At 39.6% G+C, this 21,580-nt stretch overlaps 1 protein-coding gene across 1 annotated transcript in view; it reads left to right on the forward strand.

Annotated features, from left to right (window-relative positions):
* Nucleotides 1-21,580, forward strand: part of LOC144249817 (mitotic checkpoint serine/threonine-protein kinase BUB1-like) — a 48,988-nt gene that overhangs the window by 20,179 nt on the left and 7,229 nt on the right. Inside the window, 12 exon segments of the mRNA XM_077792023.1 lie at nt 679-819; nt 892-1,002; nt 1,758-1,854; nt 2,758-2,839; nt 6,474-6,648; nt 7,733-7,820; nt 10,445-10,683; nt 11,627-11,770; nt 20,348-20,463; nt 20,704-20,865; nt 21,041-21,198; nt 21,294-21,468. Of these exon segments, the coding sequence (XP_077648149.1) occupies nt 679-819; nt 892-1,002; nt 1,758-1,854; nt 2,758-2,839; nt 6,474-6,648; nt 7,733-7,820; nt 10,445-10,683; nt 11,627-11,770; nt 20,348-20,463; nt 20,704-20,865; nt 21,041-21,198; nt 21,294-21,468 (1,688 nt within the window).

The following is a 21,580-nucleotide window of genomic DNA, read 5'->3' on the forward strand; positions in this document are numbered from 1 at the left end:
TTGAAGTAAGGGGTTAGATTTCGGAGAAGGTGAACAGGGAAGATGCTGGTGAGGGTGATGCCTGCATAGAGGAATAGGGAGGGAGCTACTCATGCAGCCACCTCGGAGAACCAGTTTTCCACCTCGGAGAACCAGTTTTCAAGCAGAGGAACTGCAGATGCAGAGCCCCCAGGCAGGACTATCCCTGGTGTTCTAAGCACAGTAAAGAGGCCAGAGCTTCAGGGCGAGCAGGGCAAAGAGGAATACACTGAAACCTGAGCAAGCAGGGCCCAGGCTGTGCAGGCCTTGTACACCACTGGCTCAAGCTGAGTGGGATGGAAAGTGGTCTAGGACTGACAGTGGGGGGGGGGGGGTTACACTCTGACCACAAGCAGACAGTACTTGAGACATGGTGGAGCTCAGGATGCTACCTGTGACAAAACTCTAATTGGTTTGATCTCAGGCCAAACACCTGGTGTCTTTGAGTCTTCGCTTTATTTTGTGTGAAACTATGATTCTTGCCTCACCTACTTCATGTATTCTTACAAAGATAAGTATGTGGGTCTGGAGCGATGATTATTGACAATTACGGTTACCACGGTAACCTGGTCTAATTGTAGTAAGTTATTGCAGTTGTGTGCCTTCTAACACGTTTTAAATGACCTGATGATCCTGCTCTTGGTCCTGTTCCTTTGCCAGTGTATGAAACGCACAAGGTGGCCAGCGCAAGTTCCTTCCATGCGACTCCAAACACGTCACTGGGAGTGGTTCAGGCAACACCCTCCAGAGCCCAACCCTCGCCCACGGTGCACACCAAGGAAGCACTGGTTAAACCCTTTTGTTTGAATGTGTAGCACTATAAAAAATTTAAACTCTTGCAATCTGTTGATGGATATTCTTTCTGGTTTTTAGATTTCATCATGAATATGTTCCAGGCTCCTACACTTCCTGATGTTTCTGATGACAAAGATGAATGGCCATCTCTAGACCAAAATGAAGACGCATTTGAAGCCCAGTTTCAAAGTAATAATTTATGTGAAAGCTAATTGGTGCATTGTACTGTGGGCGGAGCCCAGGCATTGTCAGGGATTACCTAAGATGTGGCCCTGCCTTGGTCATCACAGAAAGTGCATGAAATAGAAGTGTGGCAGAGTTGGACAAGGTTTCAATGCGTGTGGTAGAGTTGGGGTTTGCTGTTTGTTGGGTTGGGTTAGGTGGGTTGGGTTGCTCTAACAGTGATATCTAAAGGAGGAGAAAATCCCCATGGGGAGGTACATCAGGAAGAGCTGAGTAGTCCAGGAGTGATTTGAGGCCTTCTTGGTAGAAAAGTGGCCAGGTTGTGGTTGGAGGCCAGCAACTAACCCTCTTACCTAGGGCCAGGGGATTCATGCTGGGAGCCAAAGATTGTAATAAAGATCAGTAGGATCCATTTGGAGTTGGGAGAAGAGATTTTTCTTAAAGCAAATGAAAACTAAAACCACTGAGAGCTTTTATTGAATGAGCCAGGTGATAATAGAAGTGTCATAGGAGAATGATGAGCTGTGTTCTTGATGTGTGGCAGTAATTTGGGACCTGAGGCTGCCCAATGATTATAGTTAAATCACTTTATCCCACTACAAAGTGACTTGCCTTACTACCTAGTATTTAAAAACTGATGCCAGTTCTTTTCTATAAGCTTCTCCCCTCTACCTCCCACTTCATTTGTAGTTGAAGTTTTAGTGTAAAGGGTCATGTTTTTCCTAGAACAGTCATGAAATACATTTTTTATTCTCTTGCAGAAAATGCAAATTCTTCTGGGGCTTGAGGAGTCAATAAAGTTGTTGGTTTGACATCTGCTTTTCCTATTTTTGAAGATGGAAACAAAGAAAATTATGGGTAAAGAAACATCAAGTTAATATATCACTGGGGGGACGCATGTCATAGTGCCACAGGATGCCTGGAGGTGCCTGCAGGGCTCAAGATGGTGAGGCAGCAGGGAGGGAATTTGGACTGTCTGCCAGGACGGTCTGGTTCTGGCCCAACTCTGCACTGATAAGCCTTTCCACCAACAGCTGGGAGCTTGTTGCCAGTGTTCTGCAGAGCCACAGTGCTGTGCATGAGTTCCAGGAGGGCAGAGCTCCCAGTGAAAGCACAGTAGAAAAAGGAAAGCATTAGAATTTGTCAAAGAACAGGATTCTCTGGTTTGAAATTGTTTCAGAATGTAGAGGAATCAGTGCAGGTGTCCGTACTGTGCTGTTTACATTTGCAGGATTGATAAGTGGGAAAGGAGGCGGCTTACACTGGGTAACGCTGCAGAGAGAATGTTTTAAGGCAGAGGGACATGATACTAGAGAGTGGTTAATAGTTTAAACTATGGAAAAAGAGATATCTGGGTGAATTACAAGTGTCTTGGTATCGAGGAAATTCACACCGAGGCAGAATGGAGAAAGCATGACCAGCATGCAGAGAGAAGTTCCCTATCTCAGCCAGGCACTGGGAAAAGAGCTAAGGTGTTTCAAGGCATCCAAGGTATTTTATTGGCCATGCTCCTAATTGTTCTTTTGTTCCTAAAAAAAAATTGTTACAATTTAAAAACTAACAAAAATTGCATTTTCTACCCTCTCTTTGGTAACTGTTAGTCAACTTATATTTACATAGTCAGTTCACTTTTTCTGGAAGTGCAATAGTAAGAAACCCCTTAATAAATGAGGGGAGAATCTTTCTAACATTAGATCAAGTGGTAGCATTTATTTCATCACCATATTTTACTGTTTTTGATTTTATAAATCTTTTCCTTAGGTTACCACAGCCTAAAAACAAGCCCACAGGAGCCAGGACCTTTGGAGAACGCTCTAGCAGCAGACTTCCTTCAAAACCAAACGTAAGCCAATCTCTACTTCATCTGACACAGATCTGCCAAGTGATTATGCCACTCAAATGGTGTGATGTCTATAAAACCACAATATATTGTGCGAAGTAGAAAATCGTTATTCTACTTGTTAGAATACTTGTTATTGTTCTAATATTGCTAGAATATTGTTTGACAATTATTTGAATACCTGTGATGTGCCAGATATCTAATATGTATAGGAAATAAAAATGTATTTGATATGATCCTTGCCCTCAAAGAGCCTTCCCTCTAGTAAGAACAAGCCACCTGGGGATATTTGTTTTTCCTAGACGGAGGAAATGAGGCCTAAGTGGAATATCAGTGAGAAACCCAGTAAATCTGAATCCAGCTGAGATGGACCATCCTCAGCACAGCTCAGCAGGCACCCTTCACTGCCCAGTAGCCCACCGCATTCCACTACGGTGGCCTTTGTGTCCGTCCTCATTGACTTCCACCCTGGCCCTAAGTGTACCCCACAGTGTGCTCCATCCCCAGCCCCTGCCTGACCCCATGGCAGTGAGGCACCATTGAGAGCCACTGGCTCACCAAGCACCTCACTAAGACACCAAGCCCTGGCTCCTATTTGTAGTCCCTTGGGGGGTTGTTTGGATGAACTATTGCCTGGCTCCCTAATCCCTCTGATGATCTTTTGAGCTTAAAATTTTCACAAATAATGAAATGAATTGCAGACATAGCGCCATCACTTTAAAGGTACATTTTGCTGAACTATTACTTTTACCAAACCCACAATGCATTTTCCACATATCCTGATGCTAAACATAAGCCAGTACTTTATCTTGTATCATCTGAAGAAGCACTCTGCCAGTTTCGCCTCCATTGGAAGAGATGGTGGATTTTATGAAGACAATGCAGAAGATATAAAAATTATGTGTGAGAACCAAACCCACATAAGTACAGTTATCTCATACTAGATAAAGGCACCATAAGCATACATTGAAGAAAAGATAGCCTCTTAACAAATGGTGCTGGGAAAACTGGAAATCCATCTAGAGCAGAATGAAATTGAACTCATATCTACTAGAAGAAAATGTAGGCCCAACTCTTCATCATGTTCACTTAGGAACCAACTAAAATGCATGAAGCAAAATCAAGAATCAATAAATGAGATGGTGCCAAACTAAGAAGTTTAGCAAAGGAAACAATTGAAAACATGGAGAGAGGGAGAATTCTCTCCCCTACAGAATGAGAGAAAATCTTCTTCACCTGCCACTCAGGTAGAGCATTTCTCCAGCATATGCAAAGAAAACCCAAAAAACATAACACCAAAAAATGAAATAACCCAATCAGTAAATAGTTAAAGGAACACAACAGGCACTTCACTGAAGAAGAAATACGAAAGGTCAAATCATATATGGAAAAATGCTCAACATCTGCAGCAATTAGAGAAATGCAAATTAAAACTACACTGAGATTCCATCTCACTTTAGTCAGAATAGCAATTATCAAGAATACAAGTAACAATAAATGTTGACAAGGATGTGAGGGAAAAGGTCTACATACATTCCTTATGGGACTGCAAATTGGTGCAACTACTCTGGAAAGCAATGTGGAGATCCTTTAGAAAACTTTGAATTAAACTACCATTTGGCCCAGTTATCCCATTCCTTAGTTTATACCCAAAGGACTTAAAAACAGTACTACAGTGACACAGCCACATCAGTTCACAATAGCTAGGCTATGGAACCAACCTAAGTGCCCTTCAATGGGTGAATGGATAAAGAAAATGTGGTATATTTACACAATGGAATATTACTCAGGTATAAAGAAGAATAAAATTATGGCATTTGCTGGTGAATGGATGGAACTGGAAACTATCATGTTAAGTGAAATAAGCCGATCCCAAAAATCCAAGGCCAAATATTCTCTCTGATATGTGGATGCTAATACACAATAAAGGTGGGGGGCAAACAGAAGTTCATTGGATTAGACAAAGGAATGAAGGGAAGGGATGGAAGTAGGGAAGACAACAGAATGAATCCGACATAACTTTTCTATGTTCATATATGAATACACAACCAGTATAACTCCACATCATGAACAACCACAGGAATGGAATCCTACGTTATACACCATGTATGTATAATATGTCAAAATACGGTCTACTGTCATGCGTATCTAAACAAATTAAAAAAATAAAAACCATGGGTGGCATTGTAAGGGCAACCAAAGGGGGTCATGAGCTATGGACCTGACTCAGCAATTTGTCTTTCCCTACAGACTCTAAAAAACTTGACCCGTAATTCTGTTCTTGGAGAAGTGCCTGATTCTAGGGGCTAGGGCAAGAAAAATACAAGATAAGTCTGGAACATATTGTGCTAGAAAATTAAGGAAGAATTTTGGGTTTTGTTTTTTCCTATAAGAAAACCAAGAAAGATGTGGCATATCAAAGGAATATAGATGCCAACCTGAATGAGCCAATGGCTAAACCTAGAAAAATTTGAACAATAAGTAGAATAAAGTAATATTGAATTATAACCCAAGAAATAAAACAGATATTGATATAAATAAAAGGGAGCAAAGGATGATTCTTCCTTAGAGAAGAATTCCAAGTGATGTGGAAGGCATCATTAGAGTCCCAATGAAATAAATGCTATAGGCAAGATCCACTAAGGAACAGACATTGGTGAGTAAAACTTCAGGAAGAAACAGGTACTTCTGGAGCCTCCAAATATCTCACCACTGTTGATTCTGCGGTGGTTTAACATTTGTCCACAAATGCTTTAATGACATCCTAGAAGGTGGAGTTTAATTTACCTCCCTTGAGTTTGGGTAAGACATTTTTCCCATTCTCTAACAAATAGAGAATGGGAAGAATGGTTTCCCGTGAGGAAACCTCACAGATGCCTTCTCAGTGATTGGGTTTAACCTCACCAGGAACAAGCCTTGTGGCTAGCTAGCATGCATCCCCCACTGTATAATGAGAAGGTCCTTTACCCCAAGTTTTCCCCAAAACCTATAATTCTAGTCCACGTGTGAGAAAACGAGCCCAAATTAGGGGGACATTCTGCACAGTTCCTGACTAGTGTTCACAAATTTCAGTGCAAGGAAAGAGTAGGAAGGACTGATAGATGGTCATAAACTAGAGGAGACAAAGTCAACAGGACAGTGGCACACACATGCCATCCTGGACTGGATCTGGGACAGCCAAGGGATATTGGAGGGGACTTGTGAAATCCAGATAAGGACTGATAGCTGCAAGTGGTGTTTAACTTTTTGAAATGTGCGAGGATCTAGAAGAAATTGACATTAGTGGGAGCTTAATGAAGGTTATATGAGACTGTGCTACCTTTGTAATCTTTCTATAAACCTGGAATTTTTTTTTTCAAATTTAAAGAAAAATGTAGAATTAAAATAAAAAATGTGACTCTTGTGTTGTAGTTCCACTGAGATGTATTAAAGATGAGGGGTAAAATGTTTTTTGGGGACAAAATCTCGCTGTGGTGCTCAGACTGGTCTCAAACTTCACGTGATCCTCTCACTTCAGCCTCCTGAATGGCAGGGATACATTCTGTACCACTGCACCCAGCTTGAAGTCTTAATGTCTTAAATTTCACAGACAAAACAAGAAGATGGCGATTATTTTTCAGCTCCTCCTTTGTTGTAGGAAGTGCCTCATTCTGAAGAGTTTTTGGATGATTCAACCATCTGGGGTATTCACTGCAACAGAACCCTGGCACCCAGTCCTAAGAGCACAGGGGACTTCACCTCTGCTGCCCAGCTTGCATCTACCCCCTTCCACAAGCTTCCAGCAGACGCAGTGAACAATCTGGAAGATAAAGGTATGCGACATACTTTTTCAGTGTCTGTCTTCTACAAACAATAGTATTAGTCGGTTCATTAGTATTATAGTGTTCTTGAAAATTCTAAGGGGGACGTTCGAAAACCATCGAGGGGCTTGGAATCCATTAATTGTTTTTTTCTTTGGCATACTAACTTCATAAAGTCCACATATTTTGAAAATTTAATAACAGATCATAGGTAGAAATGGGGGAAACTTATAGAAGCATATAAAGGCAAATATACAAAGTCTAAACCATTTGTACAGGAGTATGATTATGTTTTTCAAAAGTCAAGAGGGGAGCACTACAGATAATTATTTGAATGCTAAAAATACTAAACATGGTTTTTAACGAATAAAAAAATAGCCAATTTTGGTCCTTGATACATTTCTATAAATTTTTATTATTTCAGACATGCAGCCAAGGATACATTACACATAAAATAATTTTGTTTTTTAGTGTTTTGCTTCAAGGGAATAATGACAAAACTCACAAATAGTCTTTTATTTCTACTGCATCCCAAATATAGCACCCTATATAAAAGAGATATATATCTCTGAATTGAACCCTGATATGTGGCATTACATTGAGCACAGATAATTATTAGTTTTTTATTACCAACCTACAGTATACATACTATGAGATCTGGGACTTCGGTACCATTTCAGTGACTACCAATTTACCAGCCAAACTCTGTCACTGCTGGTACTTCTTAAAAGCAATAATGAAATAACTGCCAAGGAATTTCACTTCACTAATCTCCTGAACCTGGCTGTGACCTGTCACCCATGCCAGTGACCACCTGTGTGGTCATCCTGTCTGGAGTGGACCTGCTGCTCTCTGGACTCTTTGTTCTTGAAGGATCATTAAAGATCAGATGTCAAAACTGAAGTGCTCCCCTGTACGAGAGGGTTGAGTGATCTTGATTTTCCGCATCTTATCGCACTTTGCCATGGAACACTATTTTGAAATTATAATGAAAGTCATCGTATAAAGGAATTCTAGAATTGTAACCATGTCAAATGGTATGCGCGTGCATATACATGCATGAAATGTTTGTGTCTCTTGTTTTTGTGTATTTCAGAAAACATGATAGCAACGCAGTGCACCCATGTGCCGTTGAGTTCTTGTGTTGAGAATGTGGTGGAGCCCTTGAGAGACAGAAAGTTCAGGTAACTTGCAGTTGTGCCCTTCTCTGCATTTCCACTTGAGCTTTCCTTTTCCAGATGTAAGAGAATGCCTAATCCCATCCTAAACAACTCATAAAGTGCTTATCAATTGGCAGCTTTTAGTCAGAAGGTCCTCTAAGCCCAGTAATGAGCCCCTCTCTTGGTATCAGGACAGTGAGAGAAGCAGCTAGGGTGACCGAGTCTGCAATTGACTTGTACTCATTTGGGGATTAGAACTGGAAAGCCTTTTACCAAAAAGAGACCCTGCCATGTGAAGACTTTTGCAGGACTCGGCAAACACAGAATTGCTTTTCATACCCAGTAAAATTGAGAAAATTGATGACTTCCTTTTAAGAGAAGAGAGGGTACTTAAGCCTCCTAAGGAATAAGCAGTAAAGGCAGACTCGGCACCGTAAACCCCACCATGTCTGCGCAGGCTGTAAACCTCAAGGATCCTAACCAAGGCTGCCATCTTCTGGGTAACTATTTTATTCTAGACACAGTACTTACGCTTTTCCTGGACTCTGTCTTTCAGTTAGTCCTTATAATAACTGAGTTGTGGGGACTATTCTTTCTTTTTCCATTATAGATAAGGAAATTGGGTCTCAGATAAATTATTGACTTAAAGTCATAAGGCTGCAAATTTACAGAATTGGAGTGTGAACCTGTATTTGTCTGAGTGCTGACCCCTTCTTCTCACTGCCTCTTATTAGAAACCCACAAGGCACAAGTTCAATTAAAAAGCAAAAATATATTGAATTTGCATTAATTTTATTATTGATGTTAATCACTTTCTATATGTTTAGGTTCATTTATTTTATTTCTTAAGTCATTTCTGTTCACATCTTTTATCTAATCATTTGTTTATTTGGGTCACAGTCTTATGAGGTTTTTGATAACAAGAGCCATCAGGAGTGGCTAAGCCCAGCCAGACCTTTGACTCACAAGAATGCCATAAGCCATCCTTGATATAAGATTAACTTAGAAGTACATAGGGCAGAAATCCCAGTTGCTGGCTGGGTGCATCCTACCCAAGGAACTGTTGTCTTTGGCCCCGTGTGACAGTTCAGTTGCAAGGAAGCAAGGCTCACATGAACCAAGTGCAGGAGCCTCGCTTAAGAGCCTTATGCAACACCTCCATCAGGTCCCAGGGTGCCCATGAGAAAATCCACTGGGCACAATTTCAATTAAAAACCAAAATTTATTGAATTTGCATTATTTTATTATTGGTGAGTTAACCATTTTCTGCATGCTTATGCTAATTCATTTCTTTTTCTGAAAAATGAATAACTGAAACTATGGGTTCCTAGCAGATATTTGTAATTCTACTCTAGATACAGTTAACCAGTGAGGGTTATTTTTAACCATAACCAATGGTGACAGAGTAGGTTTTTAGGGGAAAAGAGCTAACAGTTAACAGACTCAGATTCTTATGGACAAGAGAGAAAGATTTTGTTAATCATTTATGCATTGACAGTAATTTGGATACCCATGTTACTAGTATCGGTAGCATAAGGTATGGAAACAATTTTTCAATGTACAGGTAAGGTACCCCTAGTGTCTATTTGAGAAGCCAAATAGTGGCCAGTACTATTTGAACTATCATGGTCTTGGGAAACTAGGGAACACTAAGAAATTGTTGCAGTTGAGAAAGGGACATATTTATTTGTGATGTATATGTATAGATGTAAGGGTTAAATGTGGGTGTAGATATACACGATTGATTCTCATTGTTCCTTGTAGTGTATACTGGACACTTGTCCAGGGGAAATACATGCTTATCCTGTGGGTCTCTGTTGCCATGTTTGTTTAAAGTCACCTTATTTAACACATATTACTCATGACTTACATTGCACTTGTGCCTGGATGAGGCTTACCTGTTTTCTCTGTAAGGCATCTCAGAGCCTTCTATGCTTAGGAACAATAGACACACTTCAGCAAAACACCTGAAATCCCAACAAAAAACACAGAAATGCAAAAACCAAGGCATTAGACTCCAAGCAGGGCAGTGAGGAGCATAAGCTGTAGGCTTCACCTTGCTCCACCTGCCCTGGGAACACGCACCCAGATTTTTCATTTCTCTAAAATCTGCAAATGACTGAAAATTATATGAATGTTGATCTAGATGTTTAAGTAAATTTTAACACATAGGTGCATTCACTATGAATGGGAATCAGCTGTGTATGCATGTATATACACACACCCATATGTATGGAAATGTGTAGGATTTTGTTAGATTGTGGTTGACATTTTTTTGTTGTCTGAATGTTATAAATGAAGTCATTTTTAGAACGAAGTTAGATATCCAGTCTTGATCATAGCAGTGCTGCTGAGATACCCTTTCTCCCGACATTCCCTGCTAAATAATACGAAGCGTATCACCACCCCCATTTATCTAGTATATCATCATGTCTTTGATTTTTATTTCTATTAATATTGGACTAGCTTTGTATTTGCCTATAGTTGTGCAAGAAAATGATTTAATCAACTCAGGCTGTGCAGCAATTTTGAAGTGACATTCCTAGAATGAAAAGGAAACTCTGTTGCAGAACTTTTGTGTGATCAAGTCCATTAGGCTTCTAATAATAGGGTGTTTTTATTTTCTCTATAATTTTCTCCACATCCAGTTCAATTCAAGAGAAGAGCCCAGAAGGCACATGCCCCAGAGACCTCTCTTTGGCATCCTTGCACCATTTCAGCCGGCCTGCTCCGGGTGCTGCACTCACCCAGGAAGCTGTTCGGGGCCTTGAAGCTTGTAAACTCACAGACACTGACCGAGCTGTTGTGGAGGACCCATTCAATGCCAGTGCCAGGCCCCAAGAAGACCGGATGCAGACGGGTCCCCATGGGGATGTCAGTGCTCCAGGTGTGCCCAGAGGCTCAGGCTTAGTCATGCCATTAGGACCACAGCATAGGAAGAGCTGTTCTGTGGAAGAACTCAGAGGGGGACCGGTGTGCCACTGAGTAGAACCTACAGTCAGACACTTCTCACTGTACTGAAGTGCAGTCCAGCAGGAATGTACTTGAAGGGCAAATTGATCCATTTTAATTTTAGATTTCAAGTTAAGTACTGTTGGAAGAGGGAATTGGAATTCAAGGGCCTACTGTGTGTCAGGCATTTAATCTAATGCTGTTTTCCCCACTTTACAGAAAAGTCAACAGAGGGTCAAGATTAAAGAGATCCCTCCTACCACCCCTTGTCACCCAGACAGTCTCACCTACTGGTAGAGAATATGGACCAGAGATGGAGTGGCTAGGGGACAAGGCTAGGTTCTACCCTAGCAGTCCTTTCATAATTGCCACTAATAAGAATACGTTATTATTCTAAGTTGGAGAGAAACCTTCGTCTTCCCTTTAGAAATTGTTTTCTATCTTGGACAAAAGTACAACTCATGTGCAAATTGTCTTTTGTGGGTGTAAGTGGGAAAGCAGTTAAAGACTGTGTATCTGTCTGAGCACATTTGAGGTCACTAACCAACCCCATCTGTGCCTTAAATGTGCAGCCATAACTGCTAAAGGCAGGACCTAGCATTTTAGGTGAGCGGAGTGAGATGCAGCTGATATCCCTTTGTCACCCTGAATGTTGATTTAAACTTTCAAATCCAAAATGGCAGATGGTCAACTGCACAACTCCTAGTTCTGACTTTTGGAAACAATTCTCTATTACTTGAATCAGTGCTCTATAAAGGATGAGACTTTTGAAAGCTTAATTAATGAATGAATGTCTCCACTTGCTTTATCTAAAATTTATTAAGTAAAATCTTTGAATACTGAACTCATGTTTCTTTTCTTATTCCTATTCCTTTAAGACTTCACTATTGAGAATCCGTGGGATGATAAGTTGATTCTCAAACTTCTATCTGGGCTTCCTAAACCAGTGAGTTCCTATCCAAATACTTTTGAGTGGCAGTGTAAACTTCCATCCATCAAGCCCAAGACTGAATTTCAGTTGGGTAAGAACTTTATGGGTGATATAACTTTGAATTCTTGTTCATCCATGGAACGTTGATGGTGATTCATGTGTATGTGAGATTCTCCTCCTGTCCCCCAGCCCCAGTAAAGAGTTACAGCTACAGTATTGAGAAATCTTGTTAATCCATGGCTATAGAACCATGAGTGCTGTTGGACTGGAACACATTTAACTCAGAGATCTCTATCAAAGTAAAAATGCATGTGCTTAGGCTGGGGCAGCTCAGCAGCAGAGCACTAACCTGGCAGGAATTTCTTGCAGATTTTATAGTCAAAAACAGGCATTGATAACAAAATGAGGATTTTTTTTTTTTTTTTTTTGCCATTCTGACCACTTTTCAATATACTGAGGCACTAAGGACGTTGATAACAAGCACATGTGCAACTGTCACCACCATCTTATTATAAGTTTTTATCATCCAAATGGAAACTTGGTTATTTTTTTTTTTTTTTTTTAGTACTGGTGCTTGAACCCAGGACCTCACACGTGCTATGCAAGGACTACTACTGAGCTACATCTTTGGCCTTTTTTATTTTATCTTGAGACAACGTCTCCCTACATTGCTCAATCCAGTGTCAAACTTGTGATCCCCCTGCCTCATCCGCCTAAGTAGATGGGATTACAACATGCACCACCACACCTGGCAGAATGGAAACTAATTCTGTATGGACAGTGTGTGTTACATGTTTCTTAAGAAGAGGGATAGTATTATATACTCATTTGATAATATTTCTGGAAAACTCTTGAAGAATACTCAAAACTAAAATGGTTGGCTTAGTGGGAGTGGGAAAGTGGGTGGGTGTGGATAACGCGAGAGCAAGGCTTTTCAAATATAGAGCCGCCGTAGGCCTTCAGAACAATTGAGGGGCCATCAGAGTTCCCCATGCCCACCTCCCTGCCCCTCACCCAGATCCTCTGTTAGCGTCTTGAATAAGTGTGCCTGCTGATTGTGACAGTGATGAGCCAGTACCGGTATGTGGCCAAAGTCCATGATTTCCTTCGAGGTTCCCTGTACTGTGCGTTCTGGGGTTTGGAACGCTTGGCAGATCTCCTCGCTGCAGGGCACTTCAGAATAATTGGCCTGCCTTGAGTCTCCTGTGCTTTGCCCTTCTCCCCTTCCTCTGTACCCCAGAAGCCCTGGCAGACACTGACTGGGCCCTTTATTCCACAGTTGGCCTTTTCTAGAATGTCATGTGTTTGAAATTATAGTTTGTAGCCCATCAGGCCATTTCCTGACACTTAGCAACAGAATTTAAGGCTCCTCTTTGCCTTTTCATGGCTTGCTAGCTTTTTTTGAATCACTGAATAGTCCCCACCGTCTGGATGGCCCTGTACCACACAGCTCATTTACCCATTTACCTACTAAAGGCCACCTCGTTGCTTCCACCTTTTGGCAATTATGAATAAAGTTGCTTTAAACATTGTATGCAGGTTTTTCTATGGACGTATTTTTAACCCATTCAAGTAAATACCAAGGAGTGTGATTGTTGGATTTCGAGGCATGAATATACACTCATCCCTCAGGTCTGCACAGGCTAGCTCTAGGAACCCAGTGGGTGCCAAAGTCCATGATGCTCAAGTTTCTCATATAAAATGGGTAGCCGTGCATATAACTTAACATATACTTTAAATAATTTTGAGGTTACTTACAATATTTTGTACAGAGTAAGTAGTTGATGTGCTCTATTATTTAAGGAATAATGATTTAAAAATATTTGTACATATTCAATCTATTGTTGGTTAAGTTTATAGATTTGGGGGCTGGGGATGTGGCTCAAGCGGTAGCTCGCTCGCCTGGCACGCCTGCGGCCCGGGTTCAATCCTCAGCACCACATATAAACAAAGATGTTGTGTCCGCCGAAAACTAAAAAAATAAATATTAAAAAAAATTCTCTCTCTCTCTCTCTCTCTTTAAAAAAAAAAAAAAGTTTATAGATTTGGATCCTCATATACAGAGGGCTGAGTGTTTGCTTATATGAGAAAGTGCTAAGATCTGCTAGTGTGGCCATACCATCTGTGTCTTTATCAGCAATGAGCAAGAACTCCCTGCTACACCCTCGCAGCTTTTGCTGTTGTTTTTACCCTTCTGGTAGGTGTGCAATAGTGTCTCACTATTTCAGGGTGACAACAGTGATGTTCACCAGTGAGAGTGAACATTTTTTCATGTGTTTACTTGCTGTCTGCATACTTTTAATGAGCTATGTGTTCAGATCTTTTACCCATTTTTTAATTGTCATATTGTTAAATATCAAGAGTTTCTCAAATAGTTTAGATAGCAGTTCTTTATTAGGTACTTGTTTTGCAAAGATTTTCTCCCAGTCTGGTTTGTTTATTTTTTTTTTAAATTGTGTCTTTTAAAGCATAGAAGTTTTAATATTAATGAAGTCCAGTTTATCAGGTTTTTTTTCCCCTACAGGTCATGCTTTTGGTGTTACATCGAAAAACTCATTGCACCAGTGGAAACTTAAATAGTCTTCTGTATTCTTTTCTAGAAGTTTTATAGTTTTATTTTTTCCATTTTGGTCTATGCTCCATTTTGAGTTAACCTTTGTGCAAGGTATAAGGTGTGTGTCTAGGTTCATTGTCATTTGTGCATGTCTGAATGCTTGGCACCACTTACTGAAGACACTGTTTCTCATGTTTGATCCTTTGCCCAAGAGCAGTTCTAAGTCTGTGTGGTTCTGTTCTGGACTCAGCTCTTTTCCATGGGTTTGCTTGTCTCTTGCCAGCACCACAGGGTTATGGTCAGTCTCAGAGTGGGATGAAGTCAGCCCTTTACTTCCTTCTTCCATCTCAATATTGTGTTGACTTTCTGGGTCTTTTGCCTTTCCATATAAACTTTAGAATCAGTTTGTTGGTGTTCACAAAATAACTTCTAGATTTTTATTGAGATTGCATTTAATCAAGTTGGGAAGAGATGACATCTTGACAAAATTGAATCTTATCCCTGTACATGGAAATCTCTCCAATTAAATCTCCTTTGATCTTTCATCAGAGTTTAGATTTTCTCATATAGATCTGGTACATAATATATATTATTACCTAAGTATTCTTTGTTTTTAAATTTCTCATTCTAATTGTGTATTTCAGGAACATAGGGAAGTAATTGTATTTTATATATCTGCTTTGTGTCCTATAAGCTTTCTGTATCCACTAATAGTTCCAGGAGATTTTGTTACTGTTGATTCTTTAGATAGTCCTGTCATCTGTAAAGAAAGATAGTTTTATTTCTTCCTTTTCCAATCTGTATACTTATTTTTTTTAAATGTCTTATTGCTGGGCTGGGGATGTGGCTCAAGCGGTAGCGCGCTCACCTGGCATGCGTGCGACCCGGGTTCAATCCTCAGCACCACATACAAACAAAGATGTTGTGTCCACCGAAAAACTAAAAAAAAATAAATAAATATTAAAAATTCTCTCTCTGTCTCTCACTCTCACACTCTTTCTTTAAAAAAAAATTAAATAAATGTCTTATTGCACTAGGTGGGAATTCTAGTACAATGCTGAATAGAAATGATAAGAGACATCCTCACCTCATTCCTGATCTTGGCTGCATCTATGTAGTGTATCACCATCAGGTCTGATGCTGGCTATAGGTTTTGTACATGTTCTTTATCAAGTTGAAGTTTCTCTGTTGCTAGTTTGCTCAGAATTGATATGAACGGATGTTGGATTTTATCAAATGTTTTTCCTGCATATGTTAATATGATCATGTGATTATATTATGTGATTATTCTTAGCCTGTTGGTATGATGGGTCAGGTTAACTGATTTTCAGATGTTGAACTATCCTTGTGTTTCTTGGATCATTGCTATGGTTTGAATGTCCCCTTCAGATGTCATGTTTAAATTTAATTGCCATTGTCACAGTTTAAGAGGGGGGATCTTTAAGAGTTGATTAAGCCATGAAGGCATACCCTTACGATTGAACTGAGGCCATTGTTGCTGGGTGGGTTAGTTGTAATGGGGGTTCTGGCAGGCCATCTCCTGCCTCACCCTCACCATGTGATGCTCCCACCATCTTAGGATGGACCATGAAGATCCTCACCAATTCTAGCCCCTCAATCTTGGACTTGTCAGCTTTTGGAACTATTAGCCAAATAAATCTCTTTTCTTTATAATTTATCCAGTTCATAATATTCTTTTATAGCAGCAGAAATCAGACTAAGACAGTCGTGGTATATAACTTACTGTATACATTGTTGGATTTTACTTGCTAATGTTTTGTTAAGATTTTTACATTCATGAGAAGTATTTGTCTGTAGTGTTTCTTATAATATCTCCATCTGGTTTTGGTAACCTGGAAATGCTGACCTCATAGAATGAATTAGGAAGTATACGCTACCACTATTTTCTGGTAGAGATTATAGAGAATTTCTATAATTTCTTCCTTACAGATTTGATAGAATCTGTCAGTGAGTGCATCTGAACCTGGTGCTTTCGGCTTTAGAAGTTATTAGTTATTAATGCAATTTCCTTAATAGATGCAGAACTATTCCAATTATCTAGTTCTCTTTATGAGCTTTGATAGATTTTGTCTTTCAAGGAATTGGTTCATTTCATCTAGGTTTTTCTCATTTGTGAACATTATGTTCTGAATACTCTCTTATTATGTCTTTAGCATCCATGAGCCTTTCATTTCTCATTATGTCTTTTTTTTTTCTTAGCTTACCTGACTTGATGCTTATCAATTTTATTAATCTTCTCAAAAACACAATTTTTGGGGTTTTCTTATTTTTCTCTATTGATTTCTTTCATAATATTTTCTTTTGTTTACATTTAATTAGTTCTTTTTTCTTAAGTTCCTAAGGTGGAACCTTAAATCATTAATTTTATATCTTTTCTTTTTGTTATTTTTATTCTTACTTTTTTGTAAACAATTCTTTTTTAAAATGTGTTATTTTTAGTTATATACTCTTTCTTCTTTTCTAAGTCCTTTTTTAATGTTTATTTTTTAGTTTTAGGTGGACAATATATTTATATTTTACACAATATATTTATTTTTTTATTTTTATGTGGTGCTGAGGATTGAACCCAATGCCTCACGCATGCCAGGCGAGCCCTCTACCAGTTGAGCCACATCCTGAGCCCCTTAATGGTCCATTTGTGATGGAAGGATATAGGAATCTCCAAGTGTAATAGTGAAGTCACCCATTTTACTTGCATTTCTATCAATGCATGCCTCATATATTTTCACATTATTTCATGAGATGTATACACAGCATGTCCTGTTGGAGAATTAACCCCTTTTTCATTCTGTAATGCCCCCTTTTATGCCTGTTAATTTTCCTTGCTCTGAAATCTGCTGTATGGAATTAATACAGCTATTTCTGTTTTCTTGAGATAACTGTTAGCATCCTATATCTTATTAACTGTTAATCTGCATTTGTCGTTATACTTTCAGTGTGTGTGTTTTCATTGGTGGGTGAAGATCATTGGTGTTCTGTGTGATTATTGATATAGCTGGACTCATGTTTCATTTGTTAGTTTTCTAGTCATTACACTTGTTCTTTGTGGGTTTTTTTCCCCCACTCTCTGCCTTCTTTGGCTTTGAATTATTTCATATTCTGTTGCGTCTCCTCTCTCAGCATATCAATAATATTATCTTTGTCACATTTGCAAGTGGATTCTGCAGAGTGTGCAGTATATATACACTCAGAGCCAGTCCAAGTCCACTTTCCAATAGCACCTCGCCCCCTCACAGCAGGGCCCACACCATGCGGCAGGGGTGTCATTCCCTCCCTCCTGCCCACCTCTTCTGTCATTGCTGCGGTTGGTTTCACTTATCCACTGGTATGCCACCACTAGGTGGACACTATTGTTTTGAACAATGGGTTTTTGTTAGATAATTTAGAATAAGAAACATCAAGTATTTTACTTAACACTCTTTGAGTCTAAGTTTCTGGCCTATATTATCTTCCTTCTCTCTGAAGAACAGTGCACGTTTACCAGTGACAGATTCCCTCCATTTTTGTGTAAGAAAGTCTTTACCCTTCACTTTTGAAGGATAATTTCATGAAGTAAAGCATTCTAGCTGGCGGTTTTTCTCTTTCAACCCTTTAAATGTTGTACTGCACACTCTTGCTTGTGTGGTTTCTAAGGAGAAATCTGATGTACTTATCCTTGTTCTTCCGGAAGTAAGCTCTTTTTATAGCTATTTCTATTTTGTAGCATTTTTCAAAATTTTCTTTGTCTTTGATTTTCTGCATTTTCTTTGTGATGTGCCTAGGTGTAGGTTTTTCTATCTGTCCTGCCTGGTATTCTCTGAGATTCCAGGATCTGTGGTTTGGTGTTGGTCTTGAATTTTTGAAAACTCACACTTTTTTCTTTTCTTTTTACATTTCAGTTTTCCTCTTTGTGTGTCCTGGAGCTCACTGATTCTTTCCCTGGCCGTGTACAGTCTACTAAAAGACACTCTTGGTTTCTGTCACCGAGTGGGTTTTTTATTTCTAGCATTTCTTTTTGCTTCTTTCTGCTTATTTGACCTATTTGTTCTTGAAAATTGTCTCCTTTTTCTGTTAGAATCCTTAGCACATTGATAACAATTTTAAAAACTATCCTGGTCTGATAATGCTGAAATCTCTGCCCATTTCCAGTGCTTGCTCTGCCTCCTCAAGCTGTGTTTTGTCTTTTAATATGCCTTGTCAATTTTGTTGCTGGCCAGACCTGATGGACTGTGTAAGTGGAACTGAGATAGTTAGGCTTTGGTGTAACCTTTATCTGGCTAGAAGTTAAGCTGTGTTGTCTTCCCTGTTGCCTTTAAGGTCCCCTAGAGACTTTCTTTTTATACTAGGGATTAAACTCAGGGGCATTTTATCACCGAGCACATCCTAGTCCTTTTAATTTTTTATTTTGAGACAGGGTCTCACTAAGTTGCCTCCTTAGTCGCTGAGATTGCAGGCGTGCACCAAACAACCGAGAGTCATCTTCTTAGATAATCTGAGGAGTACTGTCCTTCCCATTGCTAATTCCAGCGTGGTGTCTGCTGTGAATCTCTGTGTCTTCCTCTCCGTCTCCCCACTTTGGATGCAGCAGTTTTCCCTCTGATCTCAGTTTTTTAATAGTTCAAGAAGAGCTGTTGAATTTCAGTTGTTCAGTTACTTTCTTGCCATAAAAGTGCAGTGACAGCTTTCAAGTTGCTTATGTGCTAGACTGGAAATCACAGATCTTTTTTTTTTTTTTTTTAAATATATGTTTGATTTTGAATGGGAGGATTATTTTTAGAATTTTTAAGAATCAAATGCAACATCACCATGGTCTTTTTCTCCAAAATCAATAACCCCAGTGTAACCACAAGGAAAATATAAACAAACCCAATTTGAAGGACATCTGACTAGTACTCTTTGGAACTATCAAGGTCAATTAAAAAAAAAAAAAAAGACAAGAAAAGTCTGAGACATGTCACAGGCTAGGAGTAGCCATGGAGATAGAATGACTAAATATAATGTATCCTGAAACACAGAAAAACTAGTGAGTCTGCAAGTGTGGATTTCAGTCAGCAGCAGCACTCCTCGGGTGGTTCCTTGTCTGTGACATAAGAGCCATGTGGGCTAGGGGATGCAGAAACTCTGCTTTCTTGGCCACTTTTCTATCAATCAAAAACTATGTAAAATTGAAAGTTGAATTAAGTATTTTAAATCGTCTACTACAAATGTTGCTATAGTTTTATTTTGCCCTTTTTATTTTAATTTTTTTGTTTTGTTTTAATAAAGTTTTATTTTTCCAAATGCACAGTTGCTTGGACCTGCTAGTGCATCTGCACAGCAACAGGGGCATCTCCATCTCGGTATTTCTGGTGTAAATTACTTGAGCTCTGTGCTTTGACACCAGTTTGAAAAGTCCTTTACTGAGGAGCTCCTGAAGGGCTGCCCTGGCCAAGGAACCGCAAGTCCTTATCCCTGGAAGACCCCAGCTGTGCTTAGAAGCTCGTAGTTGGGAACGTCCTTACAGAGTTTGTCATAAGTAGCTTTGTCAGACAAGACTAGATGTTGAGCTTGCCCTGATCTTTGCCTCGGACCACTTCTTCTTTTCAGCGTTGCCCCAGATTTGTTCACTGGGCCCTTGCCTTTCTTGGCTGACCTTCTGGCATCTCTCTTCTTCTTGTCACCCTTGAGCAGCGTTGCAAAGCCTGGAGAGCAGCACCAGCTATTGGAGCCTCATCAAGATGTCTTTTTTATTTTTATCCTATTGTAAAACGTGTTTATTTCAAAAAGCTTTATGTATCACTTCAGGGAGGATTTCTCCTGTCATCTGCCTGCAAGATGGGCAGCACAGGTGCTGCTCATTTTAAAATGCGAGAACCTTGATGGGGAGGCACTGAGTGCCCAAACCCACGCACCTTAGTGACCCCCGCAGGCTGCCCTGAACTTGGTAAGGGGGCTCTTGTTGCAGGTATTTACTTCCTTTCATCTAAGCCTGTAAAACATTTCCCAAGCGACTGTGGCCATTTTTATTTATGAAAGCAATTCAAGTACAAAGAAAATTTTACAAATTCTTCATTTGGATAAAGTCCTTAATATTTTGAGCCCATTTGTCATTTTGACACATTTATCTCTTCCCAGGTTCTTCACTGGTCTACGTCAATCACCTTGTTGGAGAAGGGGCCTTCGCCCAAGTCTATGAAGCTACCCAGGGAGATGTGAATGAGACCAAAAATAAACAGAAATGTATCTTAAAGGTAAATGGTGCAAATACATTTTTGAACTGTAGAGAAATGATTTTCAGCCTCTTTTTTTTTTCTTTAAGACAGTGATGTTTTTATTGAGCAATTAAGAAATAAAACAATACTATGAGGATCTGGAATTGCTTTCTGCAGAACAAATCATAATGTCATTGCTTTCTCATGTCCCTTATTAGGATACTATTTTCCAGAATGTGACTCTGGATATAAATAACACATACCTGGTTTTGCTTGTAGGTCCAGAAGTCTGCCAACCTCTGGGAATTCTACATTGGTACCCAGCTGATGGAGAGACTAAAGCCAGCTGTGCACCACATGTTTATCAAATTCTATTCTGCCCACTTATTCCAGAATGGGAGCATCTTGGTAGGAGATCTCTACAGCTATGGGACACTATTAGTAAGTGTTCTGTTTTTATAATATGGATATGAATTTAAGTGCATTTCTGGTTTGTGCCTTACCCATATATTTTCTGGTTAGAGCTTTAGTTGGGGTGCTAAACAGGGGCAAAGTCCTTGACTTGAAATTTCATTAATCCTCATCCAACTCAGGATACCATTTGCATTGTTTTTAGAATGCCATTAACCTCTACAAAAATACCCCCGAAAAAGTGATGCCCCAGGCTCTCGTCATCTCTTTCGCTATCAGGATGCTCTACATGATTGAACACGTCCACAGCTGTGAGATCATTCACGGAGACATTAAGCCAGACAATTTCATACTGGGAAACAGGCAAGTGTGGACCTCTGAACAGGGTTCTTTCCTGAACATCTAGCAGTCCTTTGTCATTTGTGCTCATTTCCTGTCCTGAATTGTATTTAATCTAGGTTTTTGGAACAGAACGATGAAGATGGCGATTTGTCTACTGGTTTGGCACTTATTGACCTGGGTCAGAGTATAGATATGAAACTTTTTCCAAAAGGAACTGCCTTTACAGCAAAATGTCAAACATCTGGCTTCCAGTGTACTGAGATGCTCAGTAACAAACCATGGAACTACCAGGTACGGACCTAAAGTAAGAGGTTTGGAAAATTTTCCTCTGTTGTACCTACCAGATTTTCAAAATGAATTTGGAATCTCGTTAGTTTGAACTGGTCTCTTGGACACAGTTGAA

The sequence above is a fragment of the Urocitellus parryii genome, chromosome 12, assembly GCF_045843805.1.
Source record: "Urocitellus parryii isolate mUroPar1 chromosome 12, mUroPar1.hap1, whole genome shotgun sequence".
Classification (NCBI taxonomy): Eukaryota; Metazoa; Chordata; class Mammalia; order Rodentia; family Sciuridae; genus Urocitellus; species Urocitellus parryii.